The following is a 20,001-nucleotide window of genomic DNA, read 5'->3' on the forward strand; positions in this document are numbered from 1 at the left end:
AGAACACCCTTAAACTCTTCCCTGGAGGATTCTGACAAGTTGTCAGTAAATCTGGACATAGCTTCCCATTTAAAGTGATATTTAGACAACAGTGCCTGCTGATTCACAATGCGTATTTGTAAACAAGGTTGAATAATTTTTTTCTCCCCATCAAATCTAGCCTCGTATACTCTGTCCTTAAGCATGGACTCTTATCTCCCCTGCCATAATCTGACATTTTCTAACACCATACCTAGAGAATTAGAGATTGGATGTATGTAGAGGCACTCGAAACCCTGCACAGAGACATAATACTGTCTATTAGTACACTTTGCTGTGGATGGTTAAGAAGCTGGCGTATGCCACTGAGTTTTTGTAAGTTTCAAAATCACTTCTTTTATAGGGACAGCTACTCTCACTGGGGCTGACAGCTGGAGGATGTCCACCAATGTATGGGTAGTCTCCTGAACAAACTCAGCCTGAACGTCCAAGGCTGTAGCCATCCATCTCAGGAGATCCTGATAAGACTTAAAATTCTTAAGCACAGGAGAAGAAAAATCTGGCACCACAGAATCATCCAGTGAGGAGGAAGAGGAAGGGAGCAGGGCCAATGGAGCCTCTTGCGGGAACACTTGCCCCTGCAAGCACAGTTCAGGCTGAACTATTTCAGAGAGCGCAACCCCAGTCTCTTTCTGCAACGTAGGTGGCTCAAAAGGGGACACTACAGACAGGATTGGAGACTTTGCCCTGGACTGAGGACCAGGACCTTGCCTATCAAAGAATGTCCCAAGGATTCCAAGGAGGCCACAGAAGACAAGGTAACGGCAATTGCGGTCAGTACACACTCCTACGCCTACTGCAGGAGTGGTGCCAAACTTGGTACCAATGGCGATCCACAGGAGTGCTCAAAAACTTTTGGGAGCTGTGCTCAAAAGCAATGATGAGGGAGAAAATGTCTTCAACCTCACCGAACCCTGGATGTCATCCGATGGCAACGCAGAAGCCACCCCACCAGAGAGTGGTTAGATGGTCTAGCTCTATCTTGTGTGCTCGAGTAATCACGGTACCAGTCTGCACTCCTCTTAGAAAAAGAGGAGGACTCTCTCAGAGGCATGGAATAGGCTCTGGTCCATCTTCTGAGACCTTTTCCTCAGAGGACCAAAAGAAGAATAATCCCTCTTCTTCCTAAGAGAGAAATACAACTTTGGGCCTCAAACAACATTTCATGCCAGCTCAGAAGGTCTCTCTGGGACCAGATGATCTGTGGAGGTCCCCGGTGCTGAACCAGGTCTCGTGGCATGCTCCATAAGGTGCAAATCTCTTGCCACCTGCGTTCTTTTTTTGAACAACTTACAGATAGAGAACCTTTCCTTAATATGACCCTCCCCCATGCACAAGAAGCTCCAAATATGGGGGTCACTATTAGAGATAAACACTGCCTGTTATGTGGGGTGCCTAAAACCTGGTGAAAGCATCCCAATCTACTTAACTACTAACTAAACCTAAAGATACTACTAGAACTATATACAGCAAAATCCCAGAACACCATCCCACAGAAAGCATGCAGTGAAATACCACACAGAAAACTCCGACTCAAGCCATGGGCACTGAAAAGGAACTGAGGGGTGTTGGGGATGGTACTGCCCTTAAATAACCATGGGAGGAGCTATGGACCAGAGGACTCGAGCGCCACCCCTACAAATACCGTGAGGCAAAGTTCCCTGGCTTCAGTGCACAGAGCATGTGCACACTTAAGTGGAATACACATCTGCAATCAATCACCTGAGAGACTTAAATCGGATACTGGTTAAAGCGAGACACTGGCCTGTATGAAGGCCCAGAATAAACCTGGGGGAAAAGGCCAGGAGGACGAATCTCCAAAAACCAATGACCCAGACTCTAAAAGGAGATGACTCAAGTGGTCAATGGAAACTATCAAGACCAGGAACCCATACTGATCAGAACCTTGAATGGAAAAATTTCAGCTACAGAAAAAGCAACAACAAAATATGAAGCAAACTGAGTGCTAAAAGGGCTAGTCTTGATAAACACACTAATTTAAAAGATATTATAGTCATATGTTCAAATTAACAAACATTAAGCAACTCACTTTCCTGGTCATCTTCCATGATTTCTTCAATTATGACATCAGGACCAGACATCGTTTGGGGTAAAGTCAGAATACTTTTTTGAGAGGGTGTTGTAATTAATTGGTAAAGTTGGACATTTTTCACTTCTGTATGCACATCAAGTTCTTGCTGTATAAGAGTCTCTGCTTCATTACCTCTGACAAGTGTTGTAAATTTATTCTTTTCTACCGACAAATAAGTGTCACAGTTTGATACTTCTCCCTGATTACTGACCATGAGAATGCTTTGTCCATCATCTCCAGGGCAACATCTATTTGGAGAAATATATTAACTTATTCAGATTTCATTTCACAGAAGGGTACCGTAAAGCAGAATTTTTATTTTAAGCAATCATGATTCCATGATAAAATACAGGGACTTAGTCTCAAGAACCAAAAAATTTTTTTATTTAAACAAAAACATAAAAAGCAATCTTCCAAAAGTTCAAGATATCCTTAACATCCATTAAAGGTTCAAAACAATGTAAAGCAATGGAGCAATAACTTTCTTAAGACAAAAACAGGGAGGAAATCCTCCTCATGCCAACCACTGATCCAAAACAAACAAATCCTAATATGCTCAACACAGTCTTACTCCCCCCAAAACTGTGAAAGATAGATCTAGGCTTTATGTAGCAGAATGTCCCCAAGATCAATAGCTCTTCAGACTGGAACAGACCCTAAAATCTCTATCCCCTGCAGAAGATCCCCGCTATCCTCAGAAAGGTAAGTTATACTTATTTTTCCTCACTGTTGACTCTAGCAGTGAAGAGTTTATGTTCACAATGTTCTTTCCTAAAATGCTCAGAATAATAGTAATTCAAAGGCTTAGAAAGATTCTATTTTTATGGTTAAATGTGGCAAATGTCAGTTTCACCATACACACAAACCTAGGAAAAAATATTTCCATTGATAATAACTGAAATTTACAATGCTGCTTGAGAACTTATTGGAGTTTTATTTAAGAATATTTACTTTGTATATTTTGAAATGTGATGTTGTCAATTTGTGTTTTAACAGTCATGAAGCTTTAAACTTTTTAAAATCTCAGTGTTTACTGTCATTAAATTGTTTGACCCGTCCCTATTTCTGACATACCCTTGTAATTTCCTGTAACTGTGGAAAATTTAAATAAAAAAATCTAAAACAATGCTTAAAAATAAGTATTGATATTACCTGTCAAAATTATAAATCTAATTCTGCCAAACCTAGTAATACATACACTTCTAACCTGATATAACGCTGTTCTCAGGAGACAAAAAAATCTTACCGTGTTATAGGTGAAACCGCATTATATTGAACTTGCCTTGATCCGCCGGAGTGTGCAGCCCCCCCCCCCCCCAGAGCACTGCTTTATCGTGTTATGTCCGAATTCGTGTTAAATCGGGTCGCGTTATATCAGGGTAGAGGTGTATTAAACACATGGAAGAAAAATAATAGATTATTTAGTCCAACTCTACATCAGTAGAAGATTTTTCCTAGAACATATATTTGAGAGGTCTGCCCAATCTAGTTATAAATATCTTAGAAATAGGGTTGCTACCATTTTCCTTAAGAAATTATTCTTCATTTTGCCTTGTCTCCACTAGGACTTTGTCCCAATTCCTGCAATCAATGGCTCATATAACTGCACCGCATAGAAGTATGGAAAAGGAAAACCACATTTTACACATAAGCACATTATCTTGATTTCAAGCAGAAGTAAAGTTTCACCTGTGCAAATTGTAGTTTTCATGGTTTATACTTGGTGTCTGCACTAGTTATGTATCAAAGCTGGCTGGAATACAGTCAAATTCCTAGTGTAGGTAAGACCCAATACTCCTGGGATAACTGGGTAGGACAAGGGACCTGGACTGATGGAATTTTCCCAACATTCAAACATTTTTCTTTTCTTTAGTTCATCCATTTATTCCTGCTGTGATACCCAAATCATTCTTCCTTCTACGTGCTGTTTACACCCTTCAAACATTTTCTCCTCATCCACTTTCACACCAACACACATGCTCAACCTATACTAGTACACATTTGATTCTTTTTAATATTTCCTCAAAAGCTAATTCCTTCCTTAATCACTGTTGCTTTTCTTTGAACTCCCTCCATCATCTTTCTGGTGTTGAGGTGCCAGGAACAAAACCCACTCACCTCAACAAGTGGAAAACTTGATAGGACAGGCAGTAACTGGGACAGCCCAAGTAGAAAGAGGAAGTAGAGCACTCACTGGGGTCACAAGGGTGGCCACTCCCCCTACGAATGCTTTATCCACTCACTGGCCAGCTGGGGGGGAGGGGAAGAGAGCTAATTGGTCCCTCACTCGCCTCCTTCACAAATTTAACCCCTAGCCCAGGATACATGGAGCCTTTTTTTTTTTTTTTTTTGCTCTATTTCAGCAGCCCTACTCCCTCTCCCTGTAACAGTAGTTTCATAGCTGTGTCTTGCAGAAGCTGCAGGTCTGACCAATCACCTATTTTGCGGTCAAGAAATAATTTTTCTTTCCATTGGGGCCATATTAGCATAGGTCTGATGGGTTTTTCCCCTGCTTTGAAGCATCTTGGAGGCCCAGTTAGGTTAAACAGGAATAGGATTTCATAATCTGTGGTAGTATTTAGTAGGAATGTTAATTTTGTCACAACTTGTGGCTGGATTCTATTGCAATTAAAAAGAATGGTTCCCACAAAGCCTGGGATTTTGCTGATAGGCCTTGTGCTTGTGGAGGGTAGGGACAAGATCCTTACCTTTTAGTACCCTGTCCTCCTCCTATGGGTGGGGGAGTAGTAGGATTCAGATGAGTAAACTGAGTCTGAATCCTACTACTGATTTAGTTGGTGTTGGTTCTGCTTTGAGCAGGGGGTTGTCCACGCAGAATTTCCTTCCCCGCCCCGACAAGAAATGGGCTGCAGTGCTGCTAGCTGCTACTAGAGGCCACTGGACCCAACAGAACCCAGCTCGCACATAGAAGAGGGGGGAGGGAGAGGGAGCTAGAAGGTTCCTGGCAGCAGCAGTTCCCAGCATGCCTTGAGGGAAGGAGAGGGTGGTATGCAGGAAACTCCATCCAAGCCTGGGACCGAGCATCAGCCTTTTTCTCATTCTGGATCCCTGGGCTTTGGAGGGGGGGCGTGTCTGGGCTAGGGGGGCATGGTTGGGCTCGGAGGGAACTGTGGATATCTGTGCAATGGGGGACCTGGTGGCTGAGTCTGGGGGGGAAGGGGATGCGGGTGTATTGGCTGGGGGGGGTGGTGGCTGGGCTCTGAGGGGCATGGGTTGTGGGTGTCTGGCTCCCCGGCTAGGCTCTGGCGGCAGAGAAACAGGAACTGGGTTGTCATAGGGGTTTATTTAACTCTCTACTCCTGGGGAAAATTGTGTATGTGTCTGTATTGTTACAGACATACTTGCTGACAAGTATTTTGAAATAAATTACCAAAATATTTGAAACTGGCATGATTATGTGGTGTTATTTTGACAAAATATGCAGAATTTTGCAGAATTTTAAAATACTGTGCACAAAAGTTATTTTTTTGGTGCAGAATGCCCCCAGAGTAAAGCCATATATACTTTGCTATATACATTCATCCTCCATGTCTATTAACATCACTACTCTTCAAGTTTCTATCTCCAAGCATATCAGGGTTTTTCCTTGGTGTATTGAATTTTTCCAGGTTGAATCTAAGTTTGTTTTCCCTACCTATGGGCATAATATGCCATCAGTTTTTAAACAAAACTATTCACTGATTTCAATGGATAGTTTGGTACGATGATATGGCCTTACATTCCTAGCCTCTCTAGGTCCCTCTGTAGAGTTTCTCTCTCCTCACTGGAGTTTGCAACATTTCCCAAACATTATCTACATGTTAGAATGCTCTATGCCCCCTTTTTCAGACTATTAATGAAGGCAGTGATGATCTGAATACTGGCACCTGTGGCACTCCACTACAAACAGTCCATCAATTTGATATACTATAAATCATCATAATTTACAGTAATTTATCAAAACCTGTTTGAGCAAGTGAAAGCAAAGAGGCTCAATGAAACAGAAACAGTAGCTGTTTTCCAATAAGAAAATGTGTCATTTATATTTAATCTATATTGATTTTTCTGTTACCTCATAATCAGAGTTTATCCTCAAAAGTTGTATTACTGAGTATTTTAGTATTTGCTATTAACTTTGAGTAAATGTAAACCCATTTGTAGAGTACTTTTCATTTATTGGAAGTACTGACATCCCAATTATTCCACCACTTTCTGTCACTTGAGGTTGGTATAATGTTAAGCATAAAGAAATCCCACTGGTAAAGGCACCTTATACCAATATACCCAATGGTACTCAATCCTCCAATAAGTAGTTTTAACCTATACTGAAGTCCTGTTTCTCATCTGAATCAAACCAGACTGAAATATTGACTTTAAGATCTCTTGCTACAACTGTACATTCTAGCTTTAAAATCAGTAAGCATACATGTAGACCTTTGCTATAGGTGTTTGTAAATTGCTCAGTGGTAAGAAAATTGCATAAATCACTGCATTAGTTTTTTTTATTAAAAAAAGAAAACACTTACTTCGTAGGTATTTCCAATTCAATCTTCCCTATATTTTTGAACATAGAGGTAATTTCATCACAGTTCATGAGAAATCTAGAGTAAAAGAAGAATGATATCAGGGAGGTCACCCAAAGGTTTAAATCAGTCTGACAATTCACAAATATTATATTAACTAATTAGTGAAGTCCTATAGGGTCTGAAGCAATGTGAAGAAACAGGTCAATTCAGTTTTCCATTTCCATTTCTCCACTTTTATTCAAGAAAATTACCAATGACTAACACACTGATGATAGCTCTCTATTGGTAGACTTTGCTGCTCATTTATCTTTACCAAATATATTATGTGGTATAATCTGATTTCCCAGCATTCCTTCACTACTTCTGCATCTATTTAGTGAGTTTCTACATCAATGCCTCACACTGTTCCACAAATAATCCTTAGGGTAGTGAAAATATAAATTATATTTTCTAATAACAATCCTCAGGAACTAAAGTATACTCAAAACGCAAGTACTTAATCTTTTTGTTTCTGGCTTACATCAAAACGAAGCCTCTATTTCCACCTCCTGCCAAATCAAGATGGACAAATTAATTCAGGGGAAAAAAATCTCAAAGTTCTTTTATATTTAATTTTCTGGCCAGTCTCAGAGCTCTCAAAATCTGTTTCCTATCATATAGCAAGAAGTAGACTAACAGAACTGTAAATAAAGATTTCTGACTATTTTGTTGATCAAGAGAGGGACAGCAGCACCCAAATAAAGATTCTACAGTCAGGACTGCGGCTCTGAAGCTGTACCAGCTTTAAAGTTGGACTTGTGTATTATTTGCTTTCATTTCTGTTAGAAAATTCATGGTCAGGGGCCACTGAGATTTCATCTTGAGCAGCCCTTGTGGGAGCCCAGCATACACTAGGGGCAGAAGAGTGGACATTTGATTGGGAAAAAATTTAAGTTACTCACTTTTATACGGTGTATTACTACTACTTTATTATTTATTAGGACTGTCGATTAATCGCAGTTAACTCATGCGATTAACTCAAAAAAGTGATTAAAAATTAATCGTGATTAATCGCAGTTTTTATCGCACTGTTAAACAATGGAATACCAATTGAAATTTATTAAATATTTTGGCTGTTTTTCTACATTTTCATATATATTTGATTTTAGTTACAACACGGAATACAAGTGTATATTATTTTTATTACAAATATTTGCACTGTAAAAATGATAAACAAAAGAAATAGTATTTTTCAATTAATCCCATACAAGTACTGTAGTGCAATCTCTTCATCATTGTTACATAACACACTCAAAAACAAAACACTGTAAAACTTCAGAGCCTACAAATCATAGAATCCTAGAACTGGAAGGGACCTAGATAGGTCATCTAGTCCAGTCCCCTGCACTCATGGCAGGACCAGGTATTATCTAGACCATTTCGGACAGGAGTTTGTCTAACCTGCTCTTAAAAATCTCCAATGATGGAGACTCCACAACCTCCCTAGGCAATTCATTCCAGTGCTTAACCACCCTGACAGTTAGGAAGTTTTTCCTAATGTCCAATCTAATGTCCAGCCCATTGCTTCTTCTCCTAGCCTCAGCAGTTAAGAAAAACAATTTTTCTTCCTCCTCCTTGTAACAACCTTTTACATACTTGAAAAAGTATGTCCCCTCTGTCTTCTCTTTTCCAGACTAAACAAACCAATTTTTTTTCAATCTTCTCTCACAGGTCATGTTTTCTAGACCTTTAATCATTTTTGTCGCTCTTCTCTAGACTCTCTCCAATTTGTCCACATCCTTCCTGAAATGTGGTGCCTAGAACTGGACACAATACTCCAGATGAGGCCTAATCAGCGTGGAGTAGAGCAGAAGAATTACTTCTCATGTCTTGCTTACTACACTTCTGATAATACATCCCAGAATGATGTTCACTTTTTTTGCAACAGTGTTGCACTGTTGACTCATATTTAGCTTGTGGTCCACTATGATCCCCAGATCCATTTTTGCAGTACTCCTTCCTAGGCAATCATTTCCCATTTTGTATGTATGCAACTGATTGTTCCTTCCTAAATGGAGTACTTTGCATTTGTCCTTATTGAATTTCATTGTATTTACTTCAAACCATTTCTCCAGTTTGTCCAGATCATTTTGAATTTTAAAAATATCCCCAAAAGCCCTTGAAACCCCTCCCAACTTGGTATCATCCACAAACTTTATAAGTGTACTCTCTATGTCATTATCTAAATCACTGATTAAGATATTGAACAGAACTGGACCCAGAACTGATCCCTGCTGGATCTCACTCGTTATGCCCTTCCAGCATGACTGTGACCCACGGATAACTACTCTCTGGAACGGTTTTCCAACTAGTTTTGCACCCACCTTATAGTAGTTCCAACTAGCTTGCATTTCCCTAGTTTGTTTATGAGAAGGTCATGCGAGACAGTATCAAAAGCTTTACTAAAGTCAAGATATACCACATCTAACACTTCCCCCATCCACGAAGCTTGTTACCCTGTCAAAGAAAGCTATCAGGTTGGTTTGACACAAGTTGTTTTTGACAAATCCATGCTGACTGTTACCTATCACCTTATTATCTTCTAGATCAGGGGTCAGCAACCTTTCAGAAATGGTGTGCCGAGTCTTCATTTATTCACTCTAATTTAAGGTTTTGCATGCCGGTAGTACATTCTAATGTTTTTAGAAGGTCTCTTTCTATAATATATTACATACAACAATAGTTTAGTTAAGTAAATAAGATTTTAAAAATGTTTAAGAAACTTCATTTAAAATTAAATTAAAATGCAGAGCCCCCGGACCGGCGGCCAGGACCCGGGCAGTGTGAGTTCCAGTGAAAATCAGCTCGCGTGCCGCCTTCAGCACACGTGCCATAGGTTGCCTACCCCTGTTCGAGATGTTTGCAAACTGATTGCTTAATTATTTGCTCCATTATCTTTCTGGGTACAGAAGTTAAGCTGACTGGTCTGTAATTCCCTGGGTTGTCCAATTCAGTCCTACTTCTTGTTCAGCCAATTGCTAAGACAAACAAGTTTGTTTACATTTACAGGAGTTAATGCTGCCCTCTTCTTATTTACAATGTCATCAGAAAGTGAGAACATGTATTTGCATGGCACTTTTGTAGCAGGCATTGCAAGGTATTTACGTGCCAGATATGCTAAACATTTGTATGCCTCTTCATGTTTCGGCCACCATTCCAGAGGAAAATGCTTCCACGCTGATGACGATTGTTAAAAAAATAATGCGTTAATTAAATTTGAGACTGAACTTCTTGCGGGTGAATTGTATGTCCCCTGCTCTGTTTTACCCACATATTTCATGTTATAGCAGTCTCGGATGATGACCCGGAACATGTTGTTCATTTTAAAAACACTGTCACTGCAGATTGGTACCTTCTTTGCATTTTGTCAATGTGAAATTTCTAAAGATAGCTACAGCACTCGATCCAAGGTTTAGGAATCTGAAATGCTGTCCAAAATCTGAGAGGAATAGGGTGTGGAACATGCTTTCAAAAGTCTTAAAAGAGCAACACTCTGATGTGGAAACTACAGAACCCGAACAACCAAAAAAGAAAATCAACCTTCTGCTGGTGGCATCTGACGCAGATAATGAAAAACATGTGTCGGTCGCACTGCTTTGGATTGTTATTGAGCAGAACCCGTTGTCAGCATGGATGCATGTCCCCTGGAATGGTGGTTGAATCATGAAGGGATATATGAATCTTTAGCACATCTGGCATGTAAATACCTTGTGACACCAGTTACAACAGTGCTATCAGAATTCCTGTTCTCACTTTCAGGTGACATGGTAAACAAGAAGCAGCAGCATTATCTCCTGCAAATGTAAACAAACTTGTTTGTCTGAGCGATTGGCTGTACAAGAAGTAGGACTGTGTGGACTTGCAGGCTCTATAATTTTAGATTGTTTTATTTTTGAATGCAGTTTTTTTGGTACATAATTCTATAATTTGTAAGTTCAACTTTCATGATAAAGAGACTGTACTACAGTACTTGTATTAGGTGAACTGAAAATTATTACTACTTTTGGTTTTTTTACAGTGCAAATACTTTTAATCAAAAATAAATATAAAGTAAGCACCATACTCTTTGTATTCTGTGTTGTAATTGAATTCTACATTTTCAAATGTATTGATAACATCCAAAAATATTTAAATAATGGTATTATACTATTGTTTAGCAGTTCAATTAATGGCGATTAATTTTTTTAATCGCTTGACAGCCCTATTATTTATGCTTTGCACATGGTGAAAGTTTGCTAATATCTTTTGAAATGCAAACACTTCTGTGTTTACAGAACAGTAAAGTTAATTTCATAGGTTTTTAATATATTGATTTCACGCGTACTTTTCTATTTGCTTATTTCAGAAGAATGATTCAAACTGGTGCTATTGGGCATTTTTTCGTATCTATCACAAATTACTCAAGACAAGTCCATTTCTTCTATTTTTGATTATAGTAATTTGTATTAAACTTATTAAAAAATAAGAGTATCGGTTTACTACTTTAGATGCATAAACACCATTGTGTCACAGTTTTTACCTTCTACTGTAACTCAGGCTTGAATAATTTACCTTAGAGATGTTCCTTCCTTCAAAGTATCCACCCTTGAGAGTTCACCCTCAACTGTCAACTTTAAGTTATGAATAACCTCAAATTAAAAAAGAGCAATTTAATTTTCTATTACATAAAACATCAGATACATGAACAGATCTCATATCAGGGGATAGCGGTCTCTAGTATTGGACAATCAGCACAAGACACTTCACTTGAACATAAAATTAAAGAAATAACTAATTTTATTCTGAACCAGAACAGTGAGCAAGCAACTTAATTTAAGCCTGCCTAGCCTACACAGGAACCTGATAGAATGGAGAGGTCCATAGTTGAATCTGTGTGGATACAAAGCCCTGGCTGCAAGAATACAAAAATACTATTTGGGTTATACTACTGGCCTCCAGATTAGGAAAAATAAATTGGTTGCACAATATTGGGAGGTCAAAGGCAACGACGTCTAAAAATAATGTGGAACTTAAATGAACCACATACAAACTCCAAGGCCATAATGAGACATGATTTAAAGAATCAAGTTAAGAAGTCTGGAAAAAAAATTTTTTACTGTAACAAAGTGAATCTTGAAATATTAACGAACAGGAAGATGGATCACAGTAACAGCTTAAAACTTTCAGCCAGAAGAGTAAATGTAAAAAACTGAGTTTGGCTAATCCAGTCAAAGAAAATTTTACAGTGGATTACTTTAACTACCTGATTCAAATCACAACAGGTTCGTAACGAAGGTGTAATTTTTAACTCCTTTGCTAGCCTCATGGCGCCATTCAGGTTGTTTTTCTTCTCTTCAATGTATTGCTTAGCCTTTATGATGTTGGCTACATAATTATCTGTGTTCTTCACTAATTCTGCATGCAACTTCCTTTTCCTATATTAGAAACACAAAATGAAAGATTATTTTTCAGAATCTAGTAATCCCTAAGTATTTGCAATAGTACAGATTGAACTGAAGCTGTAAACATCATTGTGTCACAACCCTGCCACAAATAAAGAAGATACTTTCACACTGGAGTTGGATTTTCCTAGCATGCCAGCATCAGCAGAATGCGCTAGAAGCCAGATGTTAAATTGAGTGAATTAATGTGAACTACAGTAAAATCATTAAAAAGAGTTATTTGTTTAGCAGGGGCCATCTCTGGAGAAAAACATTTAAACAAAAAAGGAAGAAAGGGTTGCTGTACAAGGTGAGTAAGTGTGGGTCTTTGAGATGTGTTTGCCTGTGGGAACTCAACTCTAGTTGTATTGGCGTCCCTGCACTTCAGATCGGAGATTTTAGGAACCAGTGTCCATTCCGCCTGCACATGTGCTCTCCCCGTCTTGTTCTCTGCCCCAGGGCTATATAGTGCTGCACGAGTGAAATGCCCTCAGTTCTTTCTCTACCACAGAGCTCATTGTTAAGTGCTCTGAAGCAGAGGGGAGGAATATGGAAAGTGGAGCACCCATAGGGTCACACATCTCGAAGAACCACAGTTACTGCACAAGGTGAGTAACCCTTTCTTCTTTCAGTAATGTCCCTATGGGTGCTCCACTCAAAATGACTCTACAGCAGTACTCCTAATGGAGGAATTGGGCTTCAGAGTGGAGTCTAATGTTGAGGATAAGTCAAAGGAGTCAAATATGGCATCAGACGTTGAGTCGCGTGTGACTGCATAATGTTCAGTAAATGCATGAGCAGTTGTCCAAGTCACTTCTTTACATATTTCTGTGACTGGAACATTCTTGAGGAAGGCTATGGAAGTGGGGGGAAAACAGTTACCTACCTTTCATAACTGTTGTTCTTCGAGATGTGTTGCTCATGTCCATTCCAAGCAGGTGTGTGTGCACAGTTTAGGGGCTGTGGAGCCCCTAGAGTCATGCCTTTATGGCAGTGTATATAGGTCCCTGCCGACCTGCCGCCTCTAGAGATCCTTCTTGCCGGGTACTCCAACAGAGAGGGAGGCGGGTGGGTCTTAGAATGGACATGAGCAACACATCTCGAAGAACAACAGTTATGAAATGTGGTAACCGTTTTTTCTTCGAGTGACTGCTCGTGTTAATTCCAAGTAGGTGACTACCAAGCAGTCCCTCAGAGGAGGGGTTGGAATTCACAGAGTCATAGATTGAAGTGTTGCTCTGCCAAATGCAGCATTGTCTCTAGCCTGCTGTGTGATAGCGTAGTGCGACATAAAAGCGTGAACAGACTACCATGTCGCCGCCCTGAAGAGGTCTTGAATAGGAACCTGAGCAAACAATGCTGCCAACGAAGCTTGCGGTCTTGTGGAGTGAGAAGTTAATGCTGGTGCCGGTATCTTTGCTAGGTCATAGCACACCCTAAGCCGGGATCCAAGAGGAGATCCTTTAGGAAGCCCTTTCATTGCTCAGCAATCGCAACGAAAAAGTGTGTTGATTTTTAAAATGGCTTAGTCCATTCAATGTAGAAGGCTAATGCTCATCTGACATCCAGGGAATGGAGCATGTGTTCTCAGTCATTGGCATGTTGCTTAGAGAAGAATACTGAAAGAAAAAATGTCCTGATTTGCATGCAACTGTGAAGCCACCTTTGGGAAGAAAGCTGGATGAGGCCGCAACTGTACCTTGTCTTTATAAAAACACAGTGTAAGAGTGCTTGGACATCAGGGCCTCGAGCTCAGACACCCACCTAGCCGAAACTATAGCCACTAGGAATGCCACCTTCCAAGAAAGATAAAGGAGAGAGCATGGTGCTAGGGGCTCAAAGGGAGGGCCCATCAGCCTTGAGACCACCAGACTGAGATCCCACTGGGGAATAGGCTGTCTTACTTGAGGGTACAGTCTATCTAGCAGGAAGCAGCCACCCATAGGGTTACCGAATACTGACCAACCAGCTGAGCCAGGATGGAAAGCTGAAATAGCGGCCAGGTGCACCTTTATTGACGATACTGCCAGCCCCTGCTGTTTTAATGCAAAGGAGTGTCCTTCTGTAGAGACCAAATTGAAAATCTCTTCCACTTAGCCAGATAAGTGGCACAAGGGAAGGGTTTCTGCTGCCAAGGACTACCTCCCTAACTGAGTCTGAGCATGCAAGCTCTAACGGGTTCAGCCATGGAGTTTCCATGCTGTGAAGTGGAGAGACTCTAGGTTGGGGTGCTGGAGGCGGCCATGGTCCTGCGTGATCAAGTCCGGAACCAGGGGAAGAGTTATAGGCATGTCCACTGACAGGTCTAGAAGCATAGTGAACCAGTGCTGATGGGGCCATGCTGGTGCTATTAAGATTAGTGATGCTTTCTCTCATCAGTCCTTTAAAGAGGACTTTGTGGATGAGTGGGAAAGGTAAGAATACATACAGCAGGTACCCCTTCCACGAAAGGACAAAGGCGTCCACGAGTGAGCCTGGGCTGTGATTCAGGAAGGGGCAGAATTGCTGACACTTCCTGTTGCGCCGTGTCATGAACAGGTCTATCTGGGGAGATCCCCACCTTTAGAAAATGTTGATCGGGACATCCGGGTGGAGAGAACACTCGCGGCTGTGAAAGGACCTACTTAGGTGATTGCCCAGTTCATTCTGTGAGCCCAGACGATACGATGCCTCCAAGTGTATCAAGTGGGTGATGCAGAAGTCCCACAGCTTGAGGGCTTCTTGAAACAGGGTAGAAGAGTGAGCACCTCCCTGTCTGCTTATATACAACATTGCTGTGGTATTGTCTGTCAATACCGATACACATTTGCCCAGTAGATGGGTTTCAAACATCTGGCAAGCGAGGCACACCGCACGCTGCTCCCTGACGTTGATGTGCAGTGAAAATTCTGCCTGGGACCAGAGACCTTGAGTTCTGAGTCTGCCTAGGTGAGCTCCCCAGCCCACCACCAACGCATCTATGACTAGTGACAGCGATGGCTGAGGTCTGGAGAAGGGTATTCCTGCACATACTGTTCGTGGGTTGAGTCACCACCAGCGGGACTCGTGGACCTGAGGAACGAGTGTGACCAGTCTGTCTAGGTTGTCTCGGTTCAGCCTGTAAACTCTGGCTAGCCAAACCTGAAGGGGATGGAGCCACAGACTGGCATGCTGTACCACATACGTGCAAGCAGTCACGTGCCTGAGCAGTATTAGGCAAATCCGTGCCATAGTGGTGGGGAATCTTTTGAAATCCTCTATGTTGGTGCTCATGGTGAGGAAACAAGATTCCGGAAGAAAAACCCTGGCCAGAGCAGAGTCTAGGAGGGTTCTGATAAACTCTATTCTTTGAGTTGGGGTTATGGTTGACTTTGCCACGTTCAGAACGAGGCCAAGCCTGAGGAACGTCATGCGCAGCAGGCTCACGTGGTCCTCGACTTGGGCCCGAGAGTGGCCCTTGATTAGCCAGTTGTCTAGGTACAGGAATACTTGCACCTGTCGCTTCCATAGGAAGGCTGCTATGACCGCTATGAGGATGGATTTGATTTAAATCGCTAGTCAGGAAGACTCTATTTAATCGTGGATTTCTACATAAAAGTGAATTCTTGTTGGTTGTTATAACCTTAATACATATTCTTCAAAACTCAGAGATAGATGTAGGTTTCATTTTTAGAAGATACACAGTATACATTTTTAAAGTGATTTATTTTGAAAACTTTTCAGATTAGTTTTACAGCTATATCAGAAAATGAATGATTGTTTGGTTACTTCATTTACCAAAGGAAACTGAAGCAGATATTTATGAAGTCATTGGGAGGTGAACTATCTCCAGTTCAACAGGTTAATCATTAATATTTGGAGGATTTTCTTGCCATGCTCTATTAGGAGGAGAGCATCACCAGACAGACAGTTAAATTGTTTTATTTAACTAAAACAACATTATTATGTATTCTGGATTTTTTTCTTCAACAGCAAACATAATATTTTAACAAAACAAATGCATGAATTTTTGAATTTAGTTAAACATTCAAGTTTTTAAAATCAGGTCTGTTTTTGTTAAAATTATTTTTAACTAAAATAGTTAAATGAAATATTTAAAAACAAAAATTAAATCAACTGTCAGCCAGGTCAACATGAGAAACTTAAAATATTGGCTTCTGCAGCTAACTCCGTCATCTTCACCTTCATTTTCCTGTTTGTTCATAATCTGGAAAAGAAAAAACAAGCGTTCCTGCTTTTTCAGGTCCCAAACGATTTCTCAATTTGGAATGAATTAGTCCAAAGGAAGAAAATATTCTTTCTACACCAGCAGAAGAAGCTACTGCTGTTAAAAGTGAGATTATCACTTCAACAGTCTCTGAATCCAAGTGCTTAAGTGATTTCCACCAGTTCACTGGTGTGACTTTCTTTAAAACATCAGCAAACATATATTTCTTGTTCACTCTTAGCTCTGAAGTTTATTATAGTTGGCATTATGAAGGGATGATTGCTGATATCCATGTCATAGCCATCTCCTCTTCAGCAGCAGTTAAGGTTTGACCCTGGTACCGAGTACTGAGAATATTTGCAAGAAAATGAGCTGGAGATAGTGCTTGTCCCATTCGTTTTTTTAATGCTTATAATTTAACTCTGTCATTGCATATTTCTCTTAAGATCTCACTCAGTTCCTTCCAAATTTCAACAGCGTCAGCAATAAAACAACTATTTCCCTGCATTTTGTTCAAGGCTACAGAAATAGGCTTCCGGGTACTCAGCACGTGTTCAACATTTCTCTTAAGCCCAATGTTGAGAACTTTGGCTGTGACAGTGCTATCTATTTTTTCACAATATTATTCATCAGATTAGGTCAGTTCTTGATATAGTGATCAAAACAGTCCACTATTGAGTTCCATCGCACGTCTTGTCGGAGAGTTAGCTTGGTTCCCCCCACTTTTTTTCAGAGCAGCTGCTGCTGCAAAGTGGTTGTTATGGAAGTATTTTGCAATTTCAACAACATTAGCCTTTATTTCTGGAACACTGAAGTCTTTGGCTAGGAGGTGCATCAAATGGTCACTGCAACCATATGTTATTAGCCTGGGACTCTCCAACATTTCTTCTCATCTTGGATATATTTGCAGCATTGTCTGTGACCAAACAGCATACTAGACATTTGATTTTTTTTCACAATTTGTTATAGCTTTTACTGCTACTTCTTGTAAGTATTCTGCTCTGTGTGCATTTCCTGATGTATCAATTATTTCTGTAAGGAAGACATTCCCTTCTTCTGTTGTCACACAAGCACATACAACAGGATCATTGTGGACATTGCTCCACCCATCAAGAATCAAGTTAACAATTTCACCCTGTAGACCTTTTGTACACTGCTCAATTTCTCTCATACACTTTATCCAGCAATTTGCCTGTGACATAGCTCTGTTGGGTCGACCGTATCCTTGTCTTAATGATTGAACCATATTAATGAAGTGTGGATTCACAATCATGCGGAAAGGAGACTTTGTTGCATAAACAAACCAGGCAATTTTTCCATCAATTCTCTTTTTGTAATCTGTTGGTTCTTATCACAAACTTATCTACGGTTGTTTCTGGATGATGGAGATCCCCCCCCCACACACCCTTTTTACTACAGGTGATATACTGTGGCTATGTGACAAAAACACGATCGTTGGCAGATAAACTATAGAAAATGATGGTGATCTTGAAGGTGGATAGTCTTCAGAATCCTGTATGTTGAGGATGGATTCTCCTAAACAAAATAAGTCAATGTAGTTATTTAATTATTATTACCATACTGCTCATTTAGTATTACTCATTGCATTCACTAACACTCAGTACTACTTTAAAGGTGAAATTGTAAAAGGAAGATCTGCCTATTTCAGATATTTATGTTTTATCACAACTGCATCTAAAATGCTAGTACCATAGAGTAACAACTATCTTTTTTGCTCAAACATGAGAATCCAAGAATAGTCCAGAAGGAAGACAGGCAGTCCTTAAGAAAGAAGTAGGAAATAAAAAAGTTTACCACCCTGAAGATCCTACATCTTCAGACATGTTCCTTTCGTCATCTTCAACGCAGCTCCCTCCTGAGAAGGAACACTTCTCGTGATGTTGTTTCATTTGGGCAACCAGGCCTTGCATTTCTTTGTTGCACTGTTTGCAGTTTGCACGCAGTGCCTGTCTTACCCACAGGTAGCGGATATTATTGCCAAACCGGGTCTCTTTTACGGCCTGCTGCCATTATAGGTTCTCTCTTCTAGTGAAAGGATGGTATGATAGATCTCATAGATAGAATCAATGAAGGCTACTCTCAGAAAGACCTCAAGACTTCTGGAAAATGCTGCTCAAACAGCTTCACTTTTGTTTCTACTGCCTGTCCCTCGCTTTGCACATTTATCTGCAGACTTCTCCTCCTTTTCCAGATATATTCCGTCCCCATCAATCTTCTATTCATTGAACTTTCTGAAACTTTGCACTTTTAGAGAGAAATAAGGGATTGACTCTGTGTACACAAATTTGCAGAGGGAGAATAGGGTTGAGGTCTGTTATTTCTCACCTTCTATATATTTATTTAAAAACATTTTTGCTGTTAACAAGCATGTTATCTCTGGAGATACAAATCCAAAGTTTGAGAACTGCAAAACTAAGCATCTTTGAAGGTATCTTCTAGACTGAGCACTGAGTCCCACTGGCTAGAGCGAAAGATTAACCTAAACAATCTGTACAGAAGCCCCTGGAACCCTGTAAGATTGGGTCCCTAATCCATGAACTATTGGAACTCATTTACAAAACTTTTCTTAAATATTACATGACTATACTGTCTCATGCTATAGAATTAGAATTTATAATCCCTATTCCATGATGAGATATCTTTGAGCTATAATGTATCTTTAAATAGTTTTTTCCCTCAAAAAGCATTTTATCAAAAAAAATCATTGGCGATCAGGGTGGATAAAAATCAGTTTCAGCCATATTGTTTCTGCTGGGTCCAGCAAGGCCTCATTGATAGGGAACGTGTTGCAAGCAGATGTAGGATGTCAAGCAGCTTGTGTTGCGACTCCTTTGCTTCTTCAAGTGGAATTCATAACAAATCTGCTACTCTCTTAATGAGATCTTGAAACTGTTTAAAGTTGTCTGCCAGGGTTGGTGGAGGAGACATGACTGCTTAATTAGGAGAGAATGAAGAGATGTTGGTTGTTGGAATAATGTTTGTCTAGTCTTGTGAAAACTCTCGTCTAGTCTCGCTTCCTGTTCTTCAAACATATCTTGTAGATCAGAATGTCTGGCTAGAGAAGCTGAAGGAGACTGCCTCCCCCTATTCCGATGGGCGACACTAGGGGAGCTTGAGAATTGGTGCCTATAAGCTACCCATGTGCGGACCAAACGGACACCGCTACCTAAAATCTCTGATCTGAGGCATAGAGACACGAATACACCTAGAGTGGAGCACCCATAGGGATACTATTCAAAGAACTACTTTTGTTACTAGAAGTAAACTTTTTAATTCCCTTTGCTATCCTTGAGTGCATGCTTAGAAGTATCTCCATTCCAGCCCTTGGATATTTCCACACACTTCAACTGAGGACTAAGAAAGTTGCCACTTAAGTTTCACTCTTAAGATAACATGTCCCATTCTACTCTTCCAAAGAGTTCTCTAGCAAGAACAGGAAAGTTCCAACGTAAGAGACCCCGTATGAAAAACAAAATTACTCAGGGCATGTGGCATCCCCTCAGCACCAGCTGGGGCTCTGCTGTTAAGCAGGCCCATCAAATCCTCACCCTGACAAGCCCTACCCCTCTACGCCTGGACCCCCCTCCCCCAGATGAGTCCCCCACACCCTGACCCCCACACAACTGAGCCCCAACCAGCTGCACCTGGACCCCCACCCTATTAAGCCCCACCCCCTCA

General features: G+C 40.5%; 1 protein-coding gene across 1 annotated transcript in view; it reads right to left on the reverse strand.

Moving 5' to 3' along the window:
* RNF17 (ring finger protein 17) overlaps positions 1-20,001 on the reverse strand; it is a 228,577-nt gene that overhangs the window by 163,638 nt on the left and 44,938 nt on the right. Inside the window, exons 10-13 of the mRNA XM_054015507.1 lie at positions 11,939-12,110; positions 11,248-11,324; positions 6,658-6,732; positions 2,090-2,379 (exon numbers count right to left, since the gene is read on the reverse strand). Coding sequence (XP_053871482.1) covers positions 2,090-2,379; positions 6,658-6,732; positions 11,248-11,324; positions 11,939-12,110 — 614 coding nt within the window. The remainder of the gene's footprint in view (positions 1-2,089; positions 2,380-6,657; positions 6,733-11,247; positions 11,325-11,938; positions 12,111-20,001) is intronic.

Source organism: Malaclemys terrapin, chromosome 1 (assembly GCF_027887155.1).
Source record: "Malaclemys terrapin pileata isolate rMalTer1 chromosome 1, rMalTer1.hap1, whole genome shotgun sequence".
Classification (NCBI taxonomy): Eukaryota; Metazoa; Chordata; order Testudines; family Emydidae; genus Malaclemys; species Malaclemys terrapin.